This window comes from Gossypium hirsutum, chromosome A02 (assembly GCF_007990345.1).
Source record: "Gossypium hirsutum isolate 1008001.06 chromosome A02, Gossypium_hirsutum_v2.1, whole genome shotgun sequence".
NCBI lineage: Eukaryota > Viridiplantae > Streptophyta > Magnoliopsida > Malvales > Malvaceae > Gossypium > Gossypium hirsutum.
The window spans coordinates 15,249,742-15,271,050 of NC_053425.1; the positions used below are offsets into that span (position 1 = coordinate 15,249,742).

At 34.2% G+C, this 21,309-nt stretch overlaps 2 protein-coding genes across 2 annotated transcripts; both read right to left on the minus strand.

Moving 5' to 3' along the window:
* On the minus strand, positions 1–3,640 carry LOC107951439 (nitrate reductase [NADH]). Its single transcript, XM_016886504.2, has 4 exons — positions 2,398–3,640; positions 2,155–2,295; positions 1,606–1,838; positions 1–1,488 (listed from the first exon to the last, which is right to left on the minus strand). The coding sequence occupies exons 1-4, from the start codon at positions 3,374–3,376 to the stop codon at positions 172–174; spliced, it is 2,670 nt and encodes an 889-aa protein (XP_016741993.2). The 5' UTR covers positions 3,377–3,640; the 3' UTR covers positions 1–171.
* Positions 3,641–14,605: 10,965 nt separating this feature from the next.
* On the minus strand, positions 14,606–20,882 carry LOC107951438 (mitogen-activated protein kinase kinase kinase 1). Its single transcript, XM_041085349.1, has 9 exons — positions 19,666–20,882; positions 18,691–18,775; positions 18,500–18,562; positions 17,555–17,712; positions 17,035–17,107; positions 16,880–16,939; positions 15,752–15,862; positions 15,221–15,468; positions 14,606–15,013 (listed from the first exon to the last, which is right to left on the minus strand). The coding sequence occupies exons 1-8, from the start codon at positions 20,670–20,672 to the stop codon at positions 15,259–15,261; spliced, it is 1,767 nt and encodes a 588-aa protein (XP_040941283.1). The 5' UTR covers positions 20,673–20,882; the 3' UTR covers positions 14,606–15,013; positions 15,221–15,258.
* Between the last annotated feature and the right edge of the window lie 427 nt (positions 20,883–21,309).

Here is a 21,309-nt window from a genome sequence, read left to right on the forward strand (position 1 = left end):
TACAAGAAGATTTATTATTATTATTTATTTTCCTTCTCTCAAACTACAACACCCTTGATTTCTCTATGTACATCGTTTTCCCAACAACTTTGCTATGCCATGGGAAAAATTAATAATAATACAAGACAAAGAACAGTGACTAAAAAACATTTAAACATCTCCAAATTTTCCTTAAAATACCAACAAAAAATCCTTGACGTAATACTTCATCTTCTCTATGTTAGGCTGCACGGCGAACTGGATCATCGGCGGCGGCCCACAAGCCAACGCAAGGGTGTCGCTGGAGCCCTCCGGGATGTGATCCCTCATTACACTTTCCGTGATGAAACCTGTGCTATATTGCCATCCTTCCCTTATAGATTCTTGTACGACGTACCATACTTTCAACCGATCATGCTTCTTAGCCCAGTCGTCGAGCTCCTCTTTCAGCAAAATGTCGTCCTCGGTTCGGTTTGCGTACACGACATACATCTCGGTCTCGTCCTTGGGGTCTTTTAAAATGGCTTGGATGAGTTGATAAATGGGGGTGATCCCCGTCCCACCGGCTAACATTGCTAGTTTCTTGGCAAACTTGGGTTTGCCGTGAACCAAAAAGTTGCCCTGACCGGTGTATTCGATGTGACCCAAAGGACCCTTCACGTCTAGTGACGAACCGAGGGGGAGAGAGTCCAAATATTGTGACATGAGGCCACCGTTAGGGAATTTCGGGTGCACCCCTTTGAAGTAAATCTTGACGACTAGATCAAAGTGGCCAACTTCATCAATGCTACTAGTTGGGGTGTAGGCTCGCATGCAAAGCTTATCACCAATGGTGGCACACAAAAATATGTGCTTCCCTACAGGTAACCCGAGCACTTGATCTTCCGACGGCAACGCGAATCGGAACCGACGAACGTCATGGGAGATGGATGTTTTTTCGACGAGTTTGCATGGGATTTTCTCACGTGGAATAAGCGCCACAGGTCTTGTGGGCGCAACTTCTTTAATAGGAGCTAAAAAGCTCATGTTGGACGCTCCATGCACGGAAGTATTAGGCGAGGACCCCGCCGAGTCGGAAACATATCCCGACGTTAACAACTCACCGATTCGATAATCTTCTAGCATTTTCTTGGCTTTGTCGGAGTGAATGGCGTCGAACTCCTCGGTGCAGTCGGTTCCGGCGTTGATAAGAATACTGTCGGTGCCACCAGGGTGATCCTTGAGGAACCGAGTGCAATCATAGATGTTACCATGGACAACGATCCAAGCCGAATCAGCAGAGTTGTGTTTATTGACCTCGGACATTGAAAATGTTTTGGAGGCAGTGTTCATGAAAGGAGAAGAGACACTCTTCTTTATGGTTGGGTTTTCGGGGTGTCGTTCCTTAGCCATCCATCCACCGGATTGGTTGCCCGGCAGTGTCGGGTGCTCGAAAACAATCCCGATTTCACCTTTGTGTGGCCTGCACACGTTTGTTTTTACACGGAACCAGCAGTTGTTCATCATTCCCTGTTACATGTGAATCATTAAACCTATTAACTCCATTAGTGGGGAACAGAGAACAAGAATATAGAGCAGTTTATTCTTTTAAAAACATGTTAAAAAAAGTGAAGTGTAGGGTGTTACCATAAGATTCCAAATGAGCTTTTCGGGCTGGGTGTTATTGGTCTCATCCCAGGCTCGAACCGCTATCTCTTTGGCACCCAAAAGGTCAAGCACTTCGACCTCAAGCGACCAGAAGCACCAGCACCAGAATTTACCGTATTTATTAGGCTTTTCGGGGTGGTCCAACGTGCACACTTGCCAAGTTTCACCACCGTCCATTGTTACTTCTACACGTGTTACCTTTTTCCCACCGCCTGTCGTCAATTTTACACCAACATAAAGCGCGTTTAGCTATGGGATGATTAACTACATTTCCACGACTCTTCCAAAAAAAAGAGGAAAAGGAACATAAAAAAGGCTGATTCTCATCGCCCCCAACTTGCAGTCACAAGCACACAAGTTGCAATCCAACTACTTAGCTTTGACCTTAAATCTAGTCCAGTTTTACAAAGGTGCATGGACCTTAGTTAACAGCCAACCATGTCGGGGACTTTAGTACGTACAGTTGGAATCCAATTGGAGGAAAAAGACCAGAAGATTCACTTTGTAAAAACGAAGTTTTGAACTCACCCGAATATGAATAGCCCCTCAGAGTGTACGGCCTCTGAGTTGTCCACGAGTTGATTGGTAGGATCTCTTCATGACAAGGCGTCGTTATCACCGAGCTGATGTTTAGCTCATTGATGACGTATTCCGGCTTATACCACCAAGCTGCAAACATTACATCAGCATGTTTCATTATCAAAAAACTGAATTTCCCATGCAAAATAATTTTACTGCTTAGTAAAAAAAAAATAAAAACACTTTTAATACCTTCAGCGTTGGCTAGCTCTGAATCAACATGAGAAGGAAGGACCTTATTATCTCTATAGTGATAAAAATTATCAGATTCTTTCGTTGTAACAATGATTCGTTTCAACCATTTCACCATTCTCCCGCCGATGAACCCTGGTATGATGATTCGAACAGGGAAGCCATGGTCCGGGGTTAAAAGTTCCCCGTTTTGCATGTAAGCTAATATAATATCCCGAGCTGGGTCCATGGCGAATTCCTTCTTGATGCTAGTTCCATACTTGGATCCGCCGCCGCCGGGCAAATGCTCAGCTCCTTCGAAACACACATTGAGGGCGCCATGTTTCTTGCTGTAGATCCCACATCGTTTGAGCAAGTCACGCAATGGTACACCCCTCCATATCGACGTGGAAATCCCCGACGCTCCCCAGTTGAAACCCACCGTTGGTTTGATCATGTTTTGTTCTTTACGACGGTTCCCGGCGCAAACCAAGGTAACCGGGAACTCACGGCTTTGAAACTCTTTCACGAGCTGATCCATCGTCAACTTCATTGGCCTTTTAACTAAACCGGTTATTTCAACGGTCCAGTCATCCCACGAAGCTTTGGGGACCGCACCGTGGTTACGAACGTAGTGGAGAGGAACCGGGGTGATGAAACCGTGGTACATGAGGCGGTTCAAAGGGGGTTCAGAGTTGAAAGGGTGTTTCCCTGTAAGACGGACTAGGGAAGGGTTCCGCTCGATCCAGTTATCAGCGGTTGCTTCGTCTCGAGGGTCCAAGATTGACGATTCAACCTCGTTGTTGGATTTGACGACCATGGCTTTGTAATATTCGATCTCGTTATCATCATCATCGCTGGAGGATTCATAATCATGGTCGAGGAAAACCTGGTGAACATGACGGTGGGTTGGGGTTGGACCGGGCTTCAAGGGGGTGTACACGCCGTTCAAAGTCGGTTCAAGCCCCCTGAATTGTCTATTATCGACCGAAGCCGCCATAACTATGGAGATTCAATATTTACTTGAAAACAAGAAAGAAAATTCTCTGTTTCTCTTTCTTGACTGGATTTTCTTTTTTGTTTCACTGAGAAAATGAAGAAACTGGGGGAGGGTGAAGGCGTTTAAATAGCCTCGTGGAGGCCATAAACATATCAAATGGGACCCTCTGCACGATTGCGTTGTAAACCTGGTCACTAAATTCAAATGGTTTTTGTATTTGCCTTTTCTAATCAAAAGAAGTTTTTAAAAATATTTGTATTTTCTTTTTCAATTCCCTTTTTTCCTGGGAGAGAAATTATATTCTGTGTTCTTTGTCGGGGGCTGAGATGCGGGCGTCGCGCCGAGCCACGGCTCCATTCGCTGCGCTGAGTTAAGAAAGCAGTTAGCTAGCCAGCCACACGATTATTTCCGTGCATCAACAGACTGATAAATACGCACCACTTACATACAATAAAATATCTACTAAAATTTTTATTATTATTTTTTAAAAAAATTGATCAATAGGACGAAAAAATAATGATTCCTGGGACACTTTTTTGAACAAATCTGGAAATATAGAAGGTGTGTGGAGGGAAAAATATCAGTATTAATTAGGCTCTCAAATTAATAAGCATAAAAAGAGAATATTCAGCTCAATCAATGTTTATATGTATAGGTTGAAAATGATTTATTGGCTCTGCTTAAACCTTGCCTATAGGCACGGATTAAAGAATAAATGATATTGTTTAAGTACAATATTTTAAAAAATATACAAAACACATGTAAGTTGCCAATTGAGTCTTAGCTCGATTGGCATAGGTATTATTGTCAATGTAAAAGGACATGAATTCAAGTGTGTTGATGCGCATTATCCTTCTATTTATGAGTTAAAGAAGAGCTATGGATAATTTTAGATATTATGTAAAAAAACACAATATGTAAGTTTAATATTCTCAAACATGCATATACCAACATGGAAACACAGCAAACAAACAAAACTAGACGATTTGAGCGACTAATCCAATCTATTTTTTACATTCATAGGAGTTCGACTATATTTCTACTTTTTTCTAAACATTTCTAACATTATTTTTATTGAATTTAGAAACAAATGTAAAGAATTAACCATAATTTTCTTTCCATTATGATGTCATCTTACTAGTATCACTAGAAATTGGTAAATATTTTTAATACTAACTTTTCCTATATTAGCTGTAGTCTATCCTTTTCGGAATTGATTGACAGCAAAGTTTTATTCATTTGGATTTATATATATATATATATATATATATACTAAGTTTTAAAATATCTTTTTTATACAAGTTGTAACTAATTTTATAAATCTTTACGGTTTATGTTCGAGGTTCATGACTGTCTCTCTCAACAATATTGTTTCTAAAACTTATATTTTCTCCTTAAAAGTATAACATATCTTACCATTATACTCGACTACTTGTTTGTAACGTGTTAACCTTTTTATATCTATATTACCAACAACATAAAATATTTAACTAATGATTTTGTATTAGATGAACATAAATTACTTATTATTGAAGGGACTAGTTTTTGACTTTTTATTGAATAGGTTTTATTATTGAAATATATAATGGGAAATTAAGTGGATTTTTTTTATTAGAGAATAACATTCAAATCGAGTATTCATGACATTTTTTCACCAATAAACAAAGGGTTAAACTTGAAGAAAATGGTCTAAGGCTGTTAATCAATATAATGTCATATCTTTTGACAAAGAGATTACAATTTTATGGTCTAAAAATATTTGTACTAGATGTCAGAAAATCTAAAATGTCATCAAATATCTTTGTGAAAAAGAAATTATTCATAAAAAAGTTATGTTTGTATTTTCTAAAAAAGAAAAAAAATCAGAATTTAATCCATTAGATATAAGTTTATTATATGAATAAATTTTAATACCAGCTTTAATTTAATATATAATATAATATATGAATTTTAATTTTATAATTTTCGCGTAAATTTTTTATCTTCATTTAATTTTATATATGAATTTTTTATTGCAACTCAACTATACACATTTTAAAAATTAAATCTAGATAATTCCAAGTTGTGGATATAATAAGTAAGCATAAACGATGCCATGTTGATAGTTGTGCTTGTGGTTTTATGAAAGAGTGGATTAAAATTAAAATTTCATATATATATATATATTTAATAGCATAAAATGAAATTTAATGTATCAAATTGTTTGATCAAAATTTATGTGTAGTTTTGATATTTATATTCATTTATTATATGATTTTCCTGTACTTGTTAAGGGGTGTTTTTCATTTCGGTAAAGTGTTTTTCCACCACAAAAACAATAAAGAACACTTGATTTTAGAGTCAAAAGTGTTTTTTCATCTAAACACAAAAAGTAATATTTAAATTAACCTAAATCTTGGCTTTTGCGTTTGGAAACGAAATGATCAAAATATCCTTATTTATACTAACTATTTAAAAGTTATATAAAAATTAGATTAATTTATATTTTATGTATCATTATATTAAATTATTTAAATATCATTTATTATTATATTTAAAAATTTTAAAATATATTATGTATAATTAATTTTACAAATAATTTATACTAATTACTCAAAATGTATCGTATCATTGAATTAAATTATTTAAATATTGCATAAGTTAATTAATATTTTACTTTCCACTATCATGTTTAAAAATAATATTTCAACTTTCAATAATAATTTTTGACAACAATATCAAACACTTAAAATTAATATTTTTCGAGAAAACAAAACCTAAGTGATGTGTTTATTATATTAATATTTAAAAAATAAAATTACATATCTTTTTAATCTCGCTTTTACTCATCTTTAAAGCTATAATTACACTATTTTTTTTTGTTGCTGCTTTCCATTATAGTTATTATGACTGTTAAATAAAAAAATATGTTTAAGATCACAGATGTGTAAGACAAATAAGAAAAGGGATAAATTTTTACTAGGTGTGGAAATGAGGGGGAAGTGGCGCATGGGAGAGCTCAACGGCCAACCAGCAAAAAACAAAATACATGGGGCGGGTTTTTGGTGTAGCTCAACAAAATACAATATAGTTGAAAATTAAAATGCCTCACTATCTCTTTACTCAATAAATAAATAAATAAATTAGTTTATATATATTAGATCAAATAGTAAATTAATTTTTTTATTAAAAATTTTAATTATTTTTACTATTAAAAACTTATTTTTATACAAATTTACTTGTTTTTTTAATAGATAAAATAAAATACATGTATCTTTATGATACTTTTATTCAATATCAAAAAAAATTATTTCCTATTTAAGAATTGAATTCCAAATTTAATCAAAACTCGAGGTAATTAGGAAATATAAAAGAAAAAAGATATCAAATCAGAAAAGAAAGAAAGAACGAGGAAAAAAATAGTGAAAAGGGAAGTGAAAAAAAGATCACAACTGGGGAAGGGAGGAATTAGGGAGAAAGGGGCAAGCAAAAGAAATGGGACGTTGGCTCTTGGGGGAAACGATGAGCCAAGCTCCCTTGGTTTTTTGGTGGCCCGTCAACTGCTTTGCCTGACATACCACACTTTATAGCAGACAAATTTGCGTGTCAATACTTGAATGAGGTCCATAGATTTAGGGCCAACTTTCTTTAACACTTTTTGGGGTTCAATTATAAACTACTCTGCTCCTCACACTTATTTTTGTACGATGTGATTCTCCAAGGAAAATAAATAATAAAATATCAAAGACAATGTGGGAAGGGGAAGGGTTTATACAACATTAGGATTCAATGTTATATACACTTTGAACCTTTTTGCATTCAGCTTTGACTAGAAAACTGGGAATATAAGCTCACAAATTGTGAATGGATCAAGTGGCACCTCATATTTCGGGTTCATACCTATGTGGCTGCTTCACTACTTCATTATTTATTTCACTTTTTCTTTTTTTAGTTTTATTCAATAAATGCAAATTGTTAGCTAAAAAAGGCTGTTTCACTTGGGTGGTAACATGTGCTTCAGCATGTGTTCAAAGTTGATTGGCCATTGCAAACATTGTGATTGCCTTATTTAACATGCCAAATGAAGTTTCCAGGAATGATGGTGTTATATAATTTGCTGTCACCAATATTCTTATAACATACAGGTACAGTTAACTTGTAGTGTAAAAAATAAAAAATAAAGACGACACTGTGTTTACTTTAAAAAAATGACATATGGCATTAATGAAGTTAGATAAAAATATTATAGAGGTTATTGTATTAGGAGTTGAATGTTATTTTGCTTCCTCTATTAAAAAAAGATAAATTAATCTTTGTATATTAAATAAAAGAGTAAATTGATTATTCTGTTAAATTTTTATCTATTTCTATTGTTAAAAATTGGTCACTGTACATCAACATGTAATTATTTGATTATTTTATCACTCATGCTAGCTTTTAAGAGTAGATTTGGATCAAATTTTTAATAGAAAAGATCAGTTTACTGTTTGATCTAATGTAAATTTACCTATTTTTTATTAGAGGAAACCAATTGTAATTTAATACTTAATGTAAAAACCTCTATGATATTTTTACCATTAAAGTAATAAATTTCGATAGTTATATATAGGTATAACAATATGTATACTTATCTATTGTAGTTTATCATTATCACCAACATTAAAACAAGCATCAATAGCACATTGTTTGGTATTCAAGATTCTGCCAAAAAAGGGTTTTTGGTGGAATGCTTATCATCACTTTTTTATATAAAAAAAAAAAAGAGGAAGAAGAAGAAGAAGGAAATGGATGAAACAATTATGGTGATTTTGATTCATGAATCCAACAAAGATACTGCAGAGTCCATAACTTAAAAAGTGCAGTAGGTTCCAGGTTATGACTTTTAGAATATTTTCTTTGCGCCAAAAAAAAAAAGAAAAAGAAATAATCCTTTTCGTTAATTTCATGCGACCAAATAGTATTTATCTTGTTCTTTTAAAAAAAAAAAAAAGCTAAACCTTTTGCAGCACTACTTTAAGATATACACGAATACAAATATATGTTTATATACATTATAAATAGAATGGTCAGCTCAGGTTGAAGTATGATTTCGAAAAATATTTCATGTCTGTTTTTAAGTCGACCCACTTTGCTTCACTATCCAAATTAATAATAAAATATTAAAATTTATATTTTATATACTTTTATAATTAAGTTTAAATTTTAAAAATTATTTTTTTATTTGGGTAGGGTCGATTTGAGGTGTGAAAATCCTCAAGTTGGGCCTACTTCACTGGGCAGGCTACCCGATCATTTGACAAGTCTAATTATAGATTAGTGGTGAGTAAAATCTAATTCGATTCAAAAAATTCGATAAAAAATTCAAATTTTAAATTAAATAGTTCAAGTTATTTGAGTTAATCAAGTTATTCGGATCAACTCGAATAAAAAATTAAATTTTTCGGTTTAACTCGAATATGAATTACACAATTCGAGTTATCCAAAAATCTGAATAAGAAAAGACAAAACTACGTCGTTTTGATAAATGTTTACTTTTTTAAAAGTTAAAATTCAAAATAATTAAGTTAAAAGGCAAAACTATATTGCTTTGATAAATGTTTATCCATTAAGTTATTATATTGTTCATCTAGTTAAATAATCTTGTACTTCGTCCACCAGTTAAATAATCGGTCCATCTAAATGCAACATTAAATATAAATAATAGTGTAGGGCCCAATAAACAACAATCCAAGATACAAAGCCCATTTACAACCCAAATACCACCCCACTAAATCACGCCACTAACTCCAACACCCCACTAAACCACCCCACTAACTCCATCGCCCCACTTGCTTGCAAAAAGAAAGAGGAATCAGTTGTAAAATTTGGCTATAAAAGCCATTCAAAACTATTATAAAGGGGGCTGGTTTTTGGAGATTAATCAAGGATCAAAGCAAAAGAGGTTTTTTTTGTCTATTCTCATTTTAAGTTCTTTGTTTGTTTATTTTTTTCTTTCAATTTTATTTTGTTTTTTTATACGAAAGTAAAAATAAAGGGAAGAAGCTTACCCATTTTAAAATTACCGAAAAAGGATTTTTTTGAGGTCCGGCTGTCGTGTACAGTGGTGCCGACGGCGGCTCGTGGAGGTCCGATGACCGGAGCAAGGTCAGACCAATAGCCGGATTTAGAAGGGAGGGGGAGAATATTATTTTTAATATTGTTATTATTATATATTATTATTATTATTATATTATATTTATTTTATTACTGTTACTATTATTTTATATATTTATTACCATTATTTATTTATTATTATTAGTAACATATTATTATTTTTATTATTTTATTATTATCATGGTACTATATTAAATAGTTTTGTACTGTTATTGCTACTATTATTATATTTCAACTCTATTTATTTATTTACCTAAAAACATTATATACCTTTATTTTATTTTATCATTTATTTATATCTTCTTATATATTTTTTTCCCATATATTATTTTATTGTTATTAATATATTATTATTATTGTCTTCTATTTTGTTGTTGTTATTATTATTTTAATCGTTATTACTATGTTTATAGTTACTCTTAGCATTATTCTATTATTACTATTATTATCGTTAATTAATTCTATATTTTCACTACCTTATATATTTTCTTTTTATATTTGTTATGATTATTATTATTATTGTTTTATTATTACTACTTACATACTTTCATCATCCTCATATATATATATATATATTATTTTCTATTTTTACCATTAATATTATTATTAACGTATTATTTTTTTTATTAATGTATTATTATTATTTGCGTTATTAACTATGTTATTTTATTATCATTTCTTTTGATTGTCTATGTTAGTTTTAAAATCGGTCCATCTTGTAGTTTTCGTGAATTGTTTTTTTTAGTATTTGTGTTTTGTAATTTATTAGTGCGACATTTTATTCGTAAATTATTGTTTAAAATAAAAATGCTTTTCGTTTAATTGTTTCTTTTTATTCGAAAGTTTTTTCAAAATAAAGGTAGCATTCTGTGTTTGAAAATTTGAGAGATTGTGCCTTAACTTACTGGGTTCCGATTTTTCATTCGACCCAAATAACCGAATATCTTTTTTTTTTAAAACTTAAATGCATAACTTTTGAAAATTAAAAGACAAACTTATTTTTGAGGGTTTGAAATGTTGTATCCTAATTTACTGGGTGTGACATTTTATTTCTTCGAGATAAGAGGGTCTTAGCATTCCATTTAATTTATTCAAGTATTCTTTTAAAAAAATAAAATAAAAGGATCGTATTCTAAAATCTTTTCAAACATTCGACGTTAAAACATTAATTAATCAATTCGGTACCAATTTTGAGCGTTACGAGGGTGCTAACCCTTCCTCGTGCGTAATTGACTCCCGAACCTTTATTCTCAATTTCGTAGATCAAAATCATCGTTTTAATAAATCAAAATATTTTATTAAAATGATCAAACTCAAGGTGATCCGATCACACCTCGGAAAAGATTGGTGGCGACTCCATTTTTGTTTTTAAGTCGACTCCCGTTTTTCAAATTTAAAATGGTTTTGATAAATAGGATTCGTTAACTCGACTCGATTTGACTCGAAATTTTTTGACTCGATTCGACTTAATTCGAAAAAGTTCAAATTGAGTTCAGTTACTAAAATAGGATTTGTCAACTTGACTAACTCGAAAATTTTTACTCGATCGAATACTCACCCCTATTGTATATAGTAGAAGAAAAAATTATAAAAGAAATTATTAAAGTGACAAATGGTATAAGTACCATGGAGGTCCTTGTACTATGAGTTAGATTGCATTTTGTCCCGTTGACTCAAAAAAATGAGCAAAATAATTCTTGTACATTAAATCTAAGAGCAAACTAGTCCTTTCAATTAAAAATTCCATACATTTTTACTGTTAAAAATTAGCGTGGTAACAAAATAATCAGATAGTTACACATGGCATGTCATGGGTACCTCATGTCGACATACATGGACCAATTTTTAACCAAAAAAAGTGGATGAAATTTTTAATATAAGGACAAATTTACTTTTTGATCTAATGTACAGAGATTAATTTGTTTATTTTTTGAATAGAGAGCAATATGTAATCTGACTCCTTGTATAAAAATTTTAATGCTACTTTTACGTATAGAAAATTTATTGTGAATTATTGAAAGCATTCATCACGTAGACTCCAACTCTCATACATATTATATTTCTGGTTGTGATATTGTTGAACAAAATAAAAATAAAAATTTGAGTTATGTTATTCGGTATTGTAATAACAGAGCAAAGCCCGAACAATAAACACAATTAGTGCGACTCAAACTCAAGCCATACCTGGAGCCATCACAAGAGGTTCTAAAGTATTTATATTTGAACATATATTTGGTGTAATATATATTTGATTATAGATTGACATAAAAAAAAAATTAAAATATGTGACATTGCTATTGATATTATAACTAAAAAAATGATTGTGCTTTTTTGTGTAATGGCCTTACCCAAGTTTATTGGATTGATTGAGATTAATGCTAGTGATCTCAAAAATATGCAAAATTTCCATACCAAAGAGTTGTTTTAATAGACAAAATACATAAATAATTTTCACTACAATTTTACACTGCGATTTTTTTAATAATTAGGGATATTGGATCGAGGTTGTTAAAATTCAATATTAGTGTCAACCGAAACCTTTCCCTAATTCATTTGTCTTCAAGGTTTTCTTTTTTGGCGGGCTATGTTTCTCTCGACGGCATGGTCCCCGCCGGTGTTCTTGTGCGGGTTAGGTGCAACTTCCACCTTCCTCTCCCTCCCTTCCCCAAGTGTGGCAGCTAGGATTCCTTATTTTGAGGTTATGGTTTGAGCTCAGTTTTGGGCTTGTGTTTTATTTTGCTGGGCTTTTGCGTGTTGCTTTGTATCTGAGTTTGTTTGCGCTTAATGTTTTATCATCCCTGTGGTTAGATTATACTTGTTACTGATGGTTTGATGTCTATGTACCTTGTTCTTTCATGACATGGGTACGTTCTTTTTTGACCAATCTGAAATAAATAAATTGTTAAAAAATATTTAAAAATATAACATTTGATTCAACCATTTCAATTGTTGGTTTTTAAATCCGATTTAATCTGTTTGTACCGAGTTACGGTCAATCATTTTTTGTCACTCTTCGAACTAATATCTCGATCGATGTTCAGTCTAACTAATTGATATAATCTAGTTCAAGCCACACTAATTTTCACTTGATTTCGAGATGATCCATTGAGAATATCCCTTGATTTCGGCTTCATCTCTCAACTGTTATTCATCATTGGCTCGGAAGTGCTGGCGATACTACTGCTGAAAGTAGCAACTATTGATGGCCACCCACGTTATAGATTTCCACCATTTATTCGTCAAATTATCTTCAATCTATTACCATGCATTACTGATAGTAGGCTAATTTGGAAGATTGTGTATAAAATTTGATAACTTTTCCGAGAAGAAATGTCGAAGAGCATCATTTGAAAGATTTTTTTATATATTTAAGACAATACTGTTTTTGGTGATTAAAGGAGGGACAATCCATAGTACAATAATCAAGGAATTAGTTTAGGAAACGCAGCACCGCCGCATCGGCTAAGACAAGCTAGTAACACCCGGGGAACCGAATCCCTTTCACGTGATAAGCTATCATTTGCAAGCCAATCCGCCACAAAATTCACCTCTCTTGGCACATGCGACAATTTCCATTGCCAGTCTTTTTGTAGGAAATGATGAATACCCTCAAATATGGAAAACAGAGGATGGCAGCTACCAACTCCATGCTGGATCATCCTGACCGACACCTCTGAGTCCGACTCGATTACAACAGACCTTATGCCAGCATTCCATGCTTACACCCATGAAAGATACCCCATAACTCAGCCAACACAATGTCGCAACTACCCAAGTTAACAGTAAAGCCAATCACCAATCCTCCGTCTCGTCCGTTAGTATTTAGTTTGTATCATCCCTCCACCGGTTTACTCCAAGCATAAAAAGCTTCCTGCTGCGCACAGCAGCACCCGAAACAGCAGCAACAGCTTCCTTCAGAATTGACCCAATAGCCTGGAGCTTCACAAAGAGTGCCCAGCAGTGCCCCGCAATGGCCATTTCGTTCCTCCATTTCCATATCCGCGAACACAGAGTTGAGAACAATAGAGGCCAGCACCAATGACCAACCCGCCGCTTCTTAAATCATATAAGATAAACTGTCCACCAATCCGCAAAAGATAAAGAATCAAGCTGTCTCGTCGTCCAAAAAAACGCCTCCACAACTCTTGAGCCGCTCTACAATCCCAAAGAATATGAATAACATCCTCTCGCACACAACCACAAAGCCGACTTGAGCCGCTCTACAACCCCAAAGAATATGAATAACATCCTCTCCCACACAACCACAAAGCCGACATGCTTCCGTCTCCTGTATATTCCTGGCCACATTAGTCAATAGCCTATCCTGCCAAACAAGCGACGAACAGCTTGATCTTTGCCTGCGCTGGTATCCTCTATAACTCAACATTAATCGAGTCCGACACATCATCCCACCCCATCCAAAGTTGGTAAGCTGATCTAGACTGAATTCACCAGAACTCGTTCCCAACCAGATTAATATATCCTCGTGCTCCACCCTAATTCGGCCCGGATTGGCAAGCACTTGACCAACAATATGACTCGGCAGCATTGTGTTAATCATAGGCAAAAGTAACAAAGATTCAATCGAAACTCCCTAACCGAAACATTCAACAACTCCGAACACTGCCTCGTTAAAATGCTGCAGAAGGGGTCCATCAGCTGTCCAACAATCAAGCCAAAACCTGGTAATGGCCCCATTACCCACTCGCCACAACAGACCCTTCGCACCAGCATGCTTCGCCACAAATGGGAGTTACTGCTATTACCTGTAACGGTAAAAAAATCATCATGACCCAAATATTTTGCAGTCACCCCTCACCCATAACTGAATCGGTTCATGCATCAAATGCCAACCAAGCTTAGCTAAATAAAACTTAAATCCATTCCCTCGTAATCTTCTGCCCCAACCCAGAACATCCAAATTGACAAGTTCATGGTATAAATCAGCATAGTTTATCCAGTTGAATCACTCTTTTCTATGTGACAAAAAGTTTTTCCATCTATTATGTAATTACTTAAGATCAAGGTATATATTTCATCATCCGACGGCAGCTAAGTAAACGTCCAGTCCTTGATAGATAGCAAACAAGTTGAATATGTACTTAAAATGTAACTAGTACTAATTTCCATAAAAAATTTAGAGCGATACATATTTACAAATAAATAGTGCGTGCCTCTATTTCTTACAATAATTTCTCCTAGTAAAATTATAATGTTACACCCAAAATAACAAACAAACTAAAGCAATTTCAGAACAGAGAAAATCACAACAAATAATTCAACCGCAGTTCTTTTCTGTACAACATTGTAGTGGGATCATGATGTTTTCGATCTACGGAAATGACAAGGGCCCATAGAATGCCTCATACTCCTTTTTCCTACCCTTGTGCTGACTCTTTAGTCTTTAGGGGCAAAAGTAAAAGGTAAAAAGCATTTGAGCTTATGGACGAAAAGCTGTCTTCCTTCTTCATCATGGACATAGCGGCACCCAAAGAGAATAAACATCTGTGTAAGAATTGAAGTCAAACAAACTTTTCACAAACTCATGATTCACAAGAATCAATATACCATTTTCACTTTATATTTTAGGCATCTTAGGATCTAAAAACACAACACATTGTGACAAAATGGCAGATTCCAGGTCTGATCAAACAGACTAGTTTCAATAGCAAGGAAAGAAATAAATATAACACAAGCAGAAAATATTTATACCTCATAACTTGTTGCAATTTAGTTTCAAGGCTGAACAATCAAAACCGCCGGCCAAGATGAGGGGATGCAGAGCCTGAGTGCGATGGAAGAGGCCTCTTCACAAATGGATGCTGCAAGAGCTTTGCAGCAGTTGGCCGAGCTTCAGGATTGGTTTGTAAGCATTGCATGATAAAATCTTGTGCATCTTTTGACAAAGAATCAGGAATTGGCGGTGGCTCACCTTTACCAATTCTGAACAATGCTTGCATCTGTTTTGAGTTACACAAGAAATCATTAACAATATAACAATATTTAAGCAAGCTACAATTGCATGCATGAAAACGGAGAATATAAAAAATTTAACTAACAACAATACTTGTTCATAGCTCTCCATCGCAGTGCACGATAGAATTCACCCAACTTCATGCCATAAAATTCTATAAGCCATTTCGTCATTTGGTGATGAAAACATACAAATTTCCATATTGCCTATTCTTTCTACTTTTATACTAGATCACTTAATAATTTATATTACAGAGAGAAGCTACATACACATTCCAACTGATGGTACGGAATTTCACGGGTTAACATCTCCAACACAGTACAACCAAGGCTCCATATATCAGCAGGAAGTCCATACCCTTGACCTTTCTGGTTGACAACCTGTAATTCAACAGCTGATGATCAACAAAACATTATTGGTAGTATGTGTCACAAAGTAAATAACTACCATAGCAAAGGCAACAATGGTAACCATGTTTCCGGGGAAAAGGCACTGGAACTTGTTCCCTATGGAAAGAATCACTAGAATCAAGGCAAGAATCAAGGACGCAATCAAGGAGGTTGATTGGATTGTGATTCTGGTTTTATTTTATTTCCTAAGGTTTCTCTATTAGCTGAAAACAAAACTTTCCTAGTATGCTAGGAAATTAGGGTTGCTCTTACTGTAAACCTTTATTTATGAGGAAATTAACTAAGGAATAAAACAAGTTGAATTTCCAGAAAATTAAGGTAGGCAACTCCCTTAGTGTTCCATCACCATAGGCAAAACTTGGAATGGAAACAAGGGCAAAGACCCTTCTGTCGAATCTGATTTTCCTGTTAATTGCCTAGTAACTCGATCTCAGACCCATGATCATAACAAAACTCATCTAAGAAAAAACACCATTTAGGTCTGATCTCAAGAGGAGCCAGCATCTTTCACAATGGGAGAAATGCCATAATCAAGCATTTGCAACTATTAGTCCATGAAATTTGTCTAGCCAAAAACAACTTTGTTCAAAATTTCCTGGTGGCTAAAAAGATTTACTTTTTGAAAAATAAGTATTCATTGTTCATGTAAATGAAGCCCTGGGAAATTATGTTGGATCAGCAAGAGAGATTTTTACATTTTTCTCTATATAGAGAAACATTGGCCAAGAAATTGTTTCATTTTCATCATATTCATGATTGACTATTCCTAAAAGCTAAAATACCACCACCAGTATCTCTAGGATAGGAGAATATTAGCTAAAAACATATTCTATCATTCCTGTTGTCACCATAGCCATTATTAAGTATTCCAACTAAGCTAGATATCTTGAGCAGTATCACTAATACAGGAAATGTGATGCTCAACACACATCAAACAACAACTATTACAGAATATATCATTTCTGAGTGGAAAGGATAGAAGCAAACCTCAGGGGCCATCCAGAATGCTGTCCCTTTGCATGATTTAACATCATTCAACTTGGTTGCCTGAAGACAAACACCAGCACCAATATCATTACTGTGATCATTTTAGAAGCTACAAAGAAACGAAAGAAAACCAGGGTCGTAAGAGTTGAAAAAACCTTTGCCAACCCAAAATCTGCAAGTTTCACAGATCCGCTTGCATCTACCAATATGTTTGCGCACTTAACATCCCTGTATCAACAAACAAGGAATTAATTCAAGTTCATGGTAACTTAAGCATAACATAGAACAAACAATTTTTAGTTCCAACGTTTAAAACTATAACAAATACCAAGGGAAAAGGACAGAAATCAAGCAGGCAGGCAACCTTTGGAAAATAAATACAAAATGATATGTAAAATGTTTAGAAAAACTTCTATTATCAAAGTATATCACATTCTTGACTTTTTAAATGCCTTTTGAGAAGGAATATCAACAGAGATAAGGAATCTTGGGTAAAGCAAAAAGTTCACATTAAAAGGGCAAATTTTCCATATGAAGTAACATAAGCATGTAAGAACATACAACTAAAGTGGCAGTAAAATTTCACATTTAGCTAGATCAAGCAAACAAAATAAATAGATAAAATTAAGCAATATGGTAATTAAATGAGAAGCAGCATAAAAAGTCTCGACTTACCTGTGAACCACATTTCGGTCATGAAGATACTTCAATCCATGCAGAATCTGTCTTGTATATGCAGAGACTTGAGAATCCCTAAGATGATATCTCTGATATAGTTTCAAAAGGGAGCCTTTGGTTACAAGCTCAAGAAAGATGTATAATTTTGATTGATCCTGCAACAATCAAAAAATCGAAAGATGGAAGTTAGACAATTAACAAAACAAAAGTAAAAGGTCATCCTGTTAAGCCAAGGTATTCAACAACCCCACTTGCATAACTAGCATGATAATACTCCAAGAAGCACACATAAATGTAGCGATTTACATGCATCAACAGTCATTCAATATTTGGCATTGAGCTGACAATCTTTTTCTTTTCTTTTCAACCATCTCTCTATAGCTAAACAAGTAAGGCTATTTAAACATAAACTTTGGCATTAAGGCCTTTCTCAGAATGCAAGAATATACAGGGGAGGTAGATATGTAACAGTCAAATTGTAGTGCAATAATGCACTAATGCTAGAAGATTAGCAAAATAGCCTCAAACGGCAGCAGCAATATAACCTTTCAATGGGTACAGATGACAAAACATTCTAAGTCCAAGATAAATTAGTTCCCGTGATAAATTTACAGTAGGCCACAGGATAGCAAATGTTTTCTTTTATCCATGATAAATTTCTGTGGATATACACATTCTGTCAAATTTAATTTTTAGAGAAAAATACATTGCAAATGGCTATATTTGAATTTTTTGTTTAATATCTATTTTGATGAGAAAAAAAAAAGTAGGAAAGGAGGCTAAAATATTACAAATGAAATGACAAAAACAAAGAGAGGTTTCTGTCCTAAAACTCAAGAAAGAAAACTAAAAACAAAATTAAGCGTAACCAATTTTTCAAAATTCAGAGAATAACCAAAGTTATCAATTCAAGTGATTATGGTAAATGTGACAAATTAGTACCTTATCTGTGCCATAATACTGAACTATATTTTCATGTTCAAACTGACTTAAAAGCGCAATCTCCTGAAAAAGAAAGGAAAGAGAGAAATTAAATGGACAGAAAAGAAGAAAATAGATATTTCAAGAAAAAAGATTGATTAGCATAAAAGAAACTGAAAATTTAAATAAATAAAAGCCAAGATCTGTCTCACATGTTCAAGTTGGATAACACTTTGCTTTCCCTGACTTCCTTGATCAAGCAACGAAACTTCCTTCACCGCAAAAAAGAATCCATCGCTACAGGAAAACGAATGGATAACTTATTAATATAGCACTGAAAGAAAAATATCTCTTCCCTAAAGAAATGCATGATCTACTGAACAAGTGGAAAACCAATTAATTGCTGGTTAGGATAAAATATGCTTTTGTACACTATTATGAAAAAAATTATGATCAGTGATTTTTTCTGTAACTCCCAAGTAAATGTCATCATATAGCTTAAAGCCTATAACAATCCAAAATCTCTACAATTAGTTCCAAATCTCAAAGATCCTAGTGCAGTGTTGCCTCCCTTAATTATGTTTCTCATGTCTTCAAAAACAGTAAACAATAAATTCGTCATCTTGAAATCTATATACAGAACAAGATATCTCCAAGGAACAAGTTCCTAACCAAATAATACCACCAAAAACATATACTTGAATCGACAATCAAAATCTATTTCTAAAACAGGACTTACTACCATTCACAAATTGCCCACAAAAAATGTAGGTCCAATCATGCAAAACTTCAAGCAGCAAAAATAAAAAACAAAAACAAAGTAACACTTAAAGACAGATGATAGTGCAGGCTAAAATACATCAAACCTTCATGTTCAAGACGCAGAAACATGAGATGTCCAAAAAGTAGTCACATTTGGAATTCACCATATAAATGAAATCTAGCAATCCTAAGATGCTACTATCCTTAATCCATCAAGCCAAACATGTAAGAAGGTGCTCTCTAAAGAAGAAAGGAGCCATACAGAGGCGCTTTCTTAAATGCTTAACTAAGACCAAGAACACTTCCTAACCCCAGATGCTTGAAACAAAAGATAAAATAAGGTGCCCAAAGATAAAATAACTTGCAACAAAAGCTACTAAATGAAAATGGATGTTATATTATAGGCAGAGTATCAAATCACTTACTCAGAAATCCCTTCGTAAACCGATCCAAATGATCCACTTCCCAGAAGCTCACCTTTCTCCCAATAAGTAATTGTCCTTTTGAACCTACCGTTAGGAGAAATATTTGACATAGGCTCTGTTGTAGTACTCGAAGAATCATCATCATTCGAAGTTGTGAAAGAACAAGACTCTGAAAGCACCGCATTGTCTCCTATTCTCATTAAATTTTCCTCCTTAGTATTTCCCTCATTAAACCCACCGTCCTCTCTTTTATATTCTTCGTCATCGGAAGACGAATGTGAGTTAACCGGAATCGCACACCCTCTATCGTCATCGGGGCCGAAATCCCTAAACAGATCCCAGGTGGAGCAGCCGTTATCGATCGCTTTTAGCTTCATTCCCGGAGGTGGCTTTAAAAACGGTGGCTTATCCCCTTTAATTCCACTATTCCCTCCTCCAACAACAACATTCGAAACGCAAGACGTGCTTGACTTCAATTCGGTTGTCGTAGTATTATCCACCGCAATTTTATCAGAAAAGCAGCATTCCCTTTTCGACTCGGACGAGTCCTTCCGAGTCAACTCAGTAGCCAAAACCCTCTCAGCCAATTCATCTACTGTTACTTCAGCGCCGGCGCCGCCTTTTACTAGAGCTGTCTCTTCTTTAGGACTATCCAACCGGTTTAATCTGGACCGAGGCAGAAGATCCGACGACGATCTGATCTTACGGGCCTCCCAGGCGGCGGTCGGGATTGAAAAATCTTCAGGACCATTAAGGCCCAAGCTCCGACAAATTCGATCGAGCTCTCCGTCGGTTCCTTCGAGACGAAAGCTTGTTTGATACAAATCGAGCGATCGTGTGACTAGAGGAGAAGAAGAAGAAGAAGAATCATCGAGAGACGAACAAAACGAGCCCGCATCGTAATCGATGTCCTTCGCTGCATTGCGTCGCTCGAGTCTAGGTTTTCTTCTGCTCCTTTTCGAGTCCATGGCGACTCTATTGCTAAAGAATCGAGGTAAGTGATGCATGTGGAACAGAATCCATCAAAATTCAAAAAAAAAGCTAAAGCAGCATAGGGTTTCCGAAAATATCAATTTAAGAAAGAGAAACGCTTTTGTTCTTTTTCTCCGTAACTTTCCTGGGAAAATTTAGGTGAGAAAAATTGGGAGCGAAAAGCGGCTGACCTAAAGAGAGAGAAAAAAAACGTGATAATGGTAGACAGAGTGGCTGGCTAGTAAACGCCGTCGGAAGAGAGAGAAATAAAGAGATTATACGCGTCGCCACGTGTCGCTTGCAAGAAATTTTTAAATCTTTGCATCCAAGGATTACTTTTTTATCCAGTTAGCTCCTTCAGTTTGTAAATTTTATTTTGGATTGTAATCACTAGGCCGTTTGTAATCGAATAGTTGCTTAGACTGTCCATTTGAAATAGTTTAATATTTATAGTTACTCATATTTGTATTTATATTTTAATTGTATGATATTGATTATATTTAAAAAAATGTAAATTAATCATATATATTAGATTAAAAAATAAATTGATTATTTTGTATATTAAAAAATTGATGAATATTTAATAGAAAAAATTGAATTGTTCTTTAATTTAACGTATAAGAATTAATTTATCTAAATTTTAATAAAAATATAAAATATAATTTGATTTCT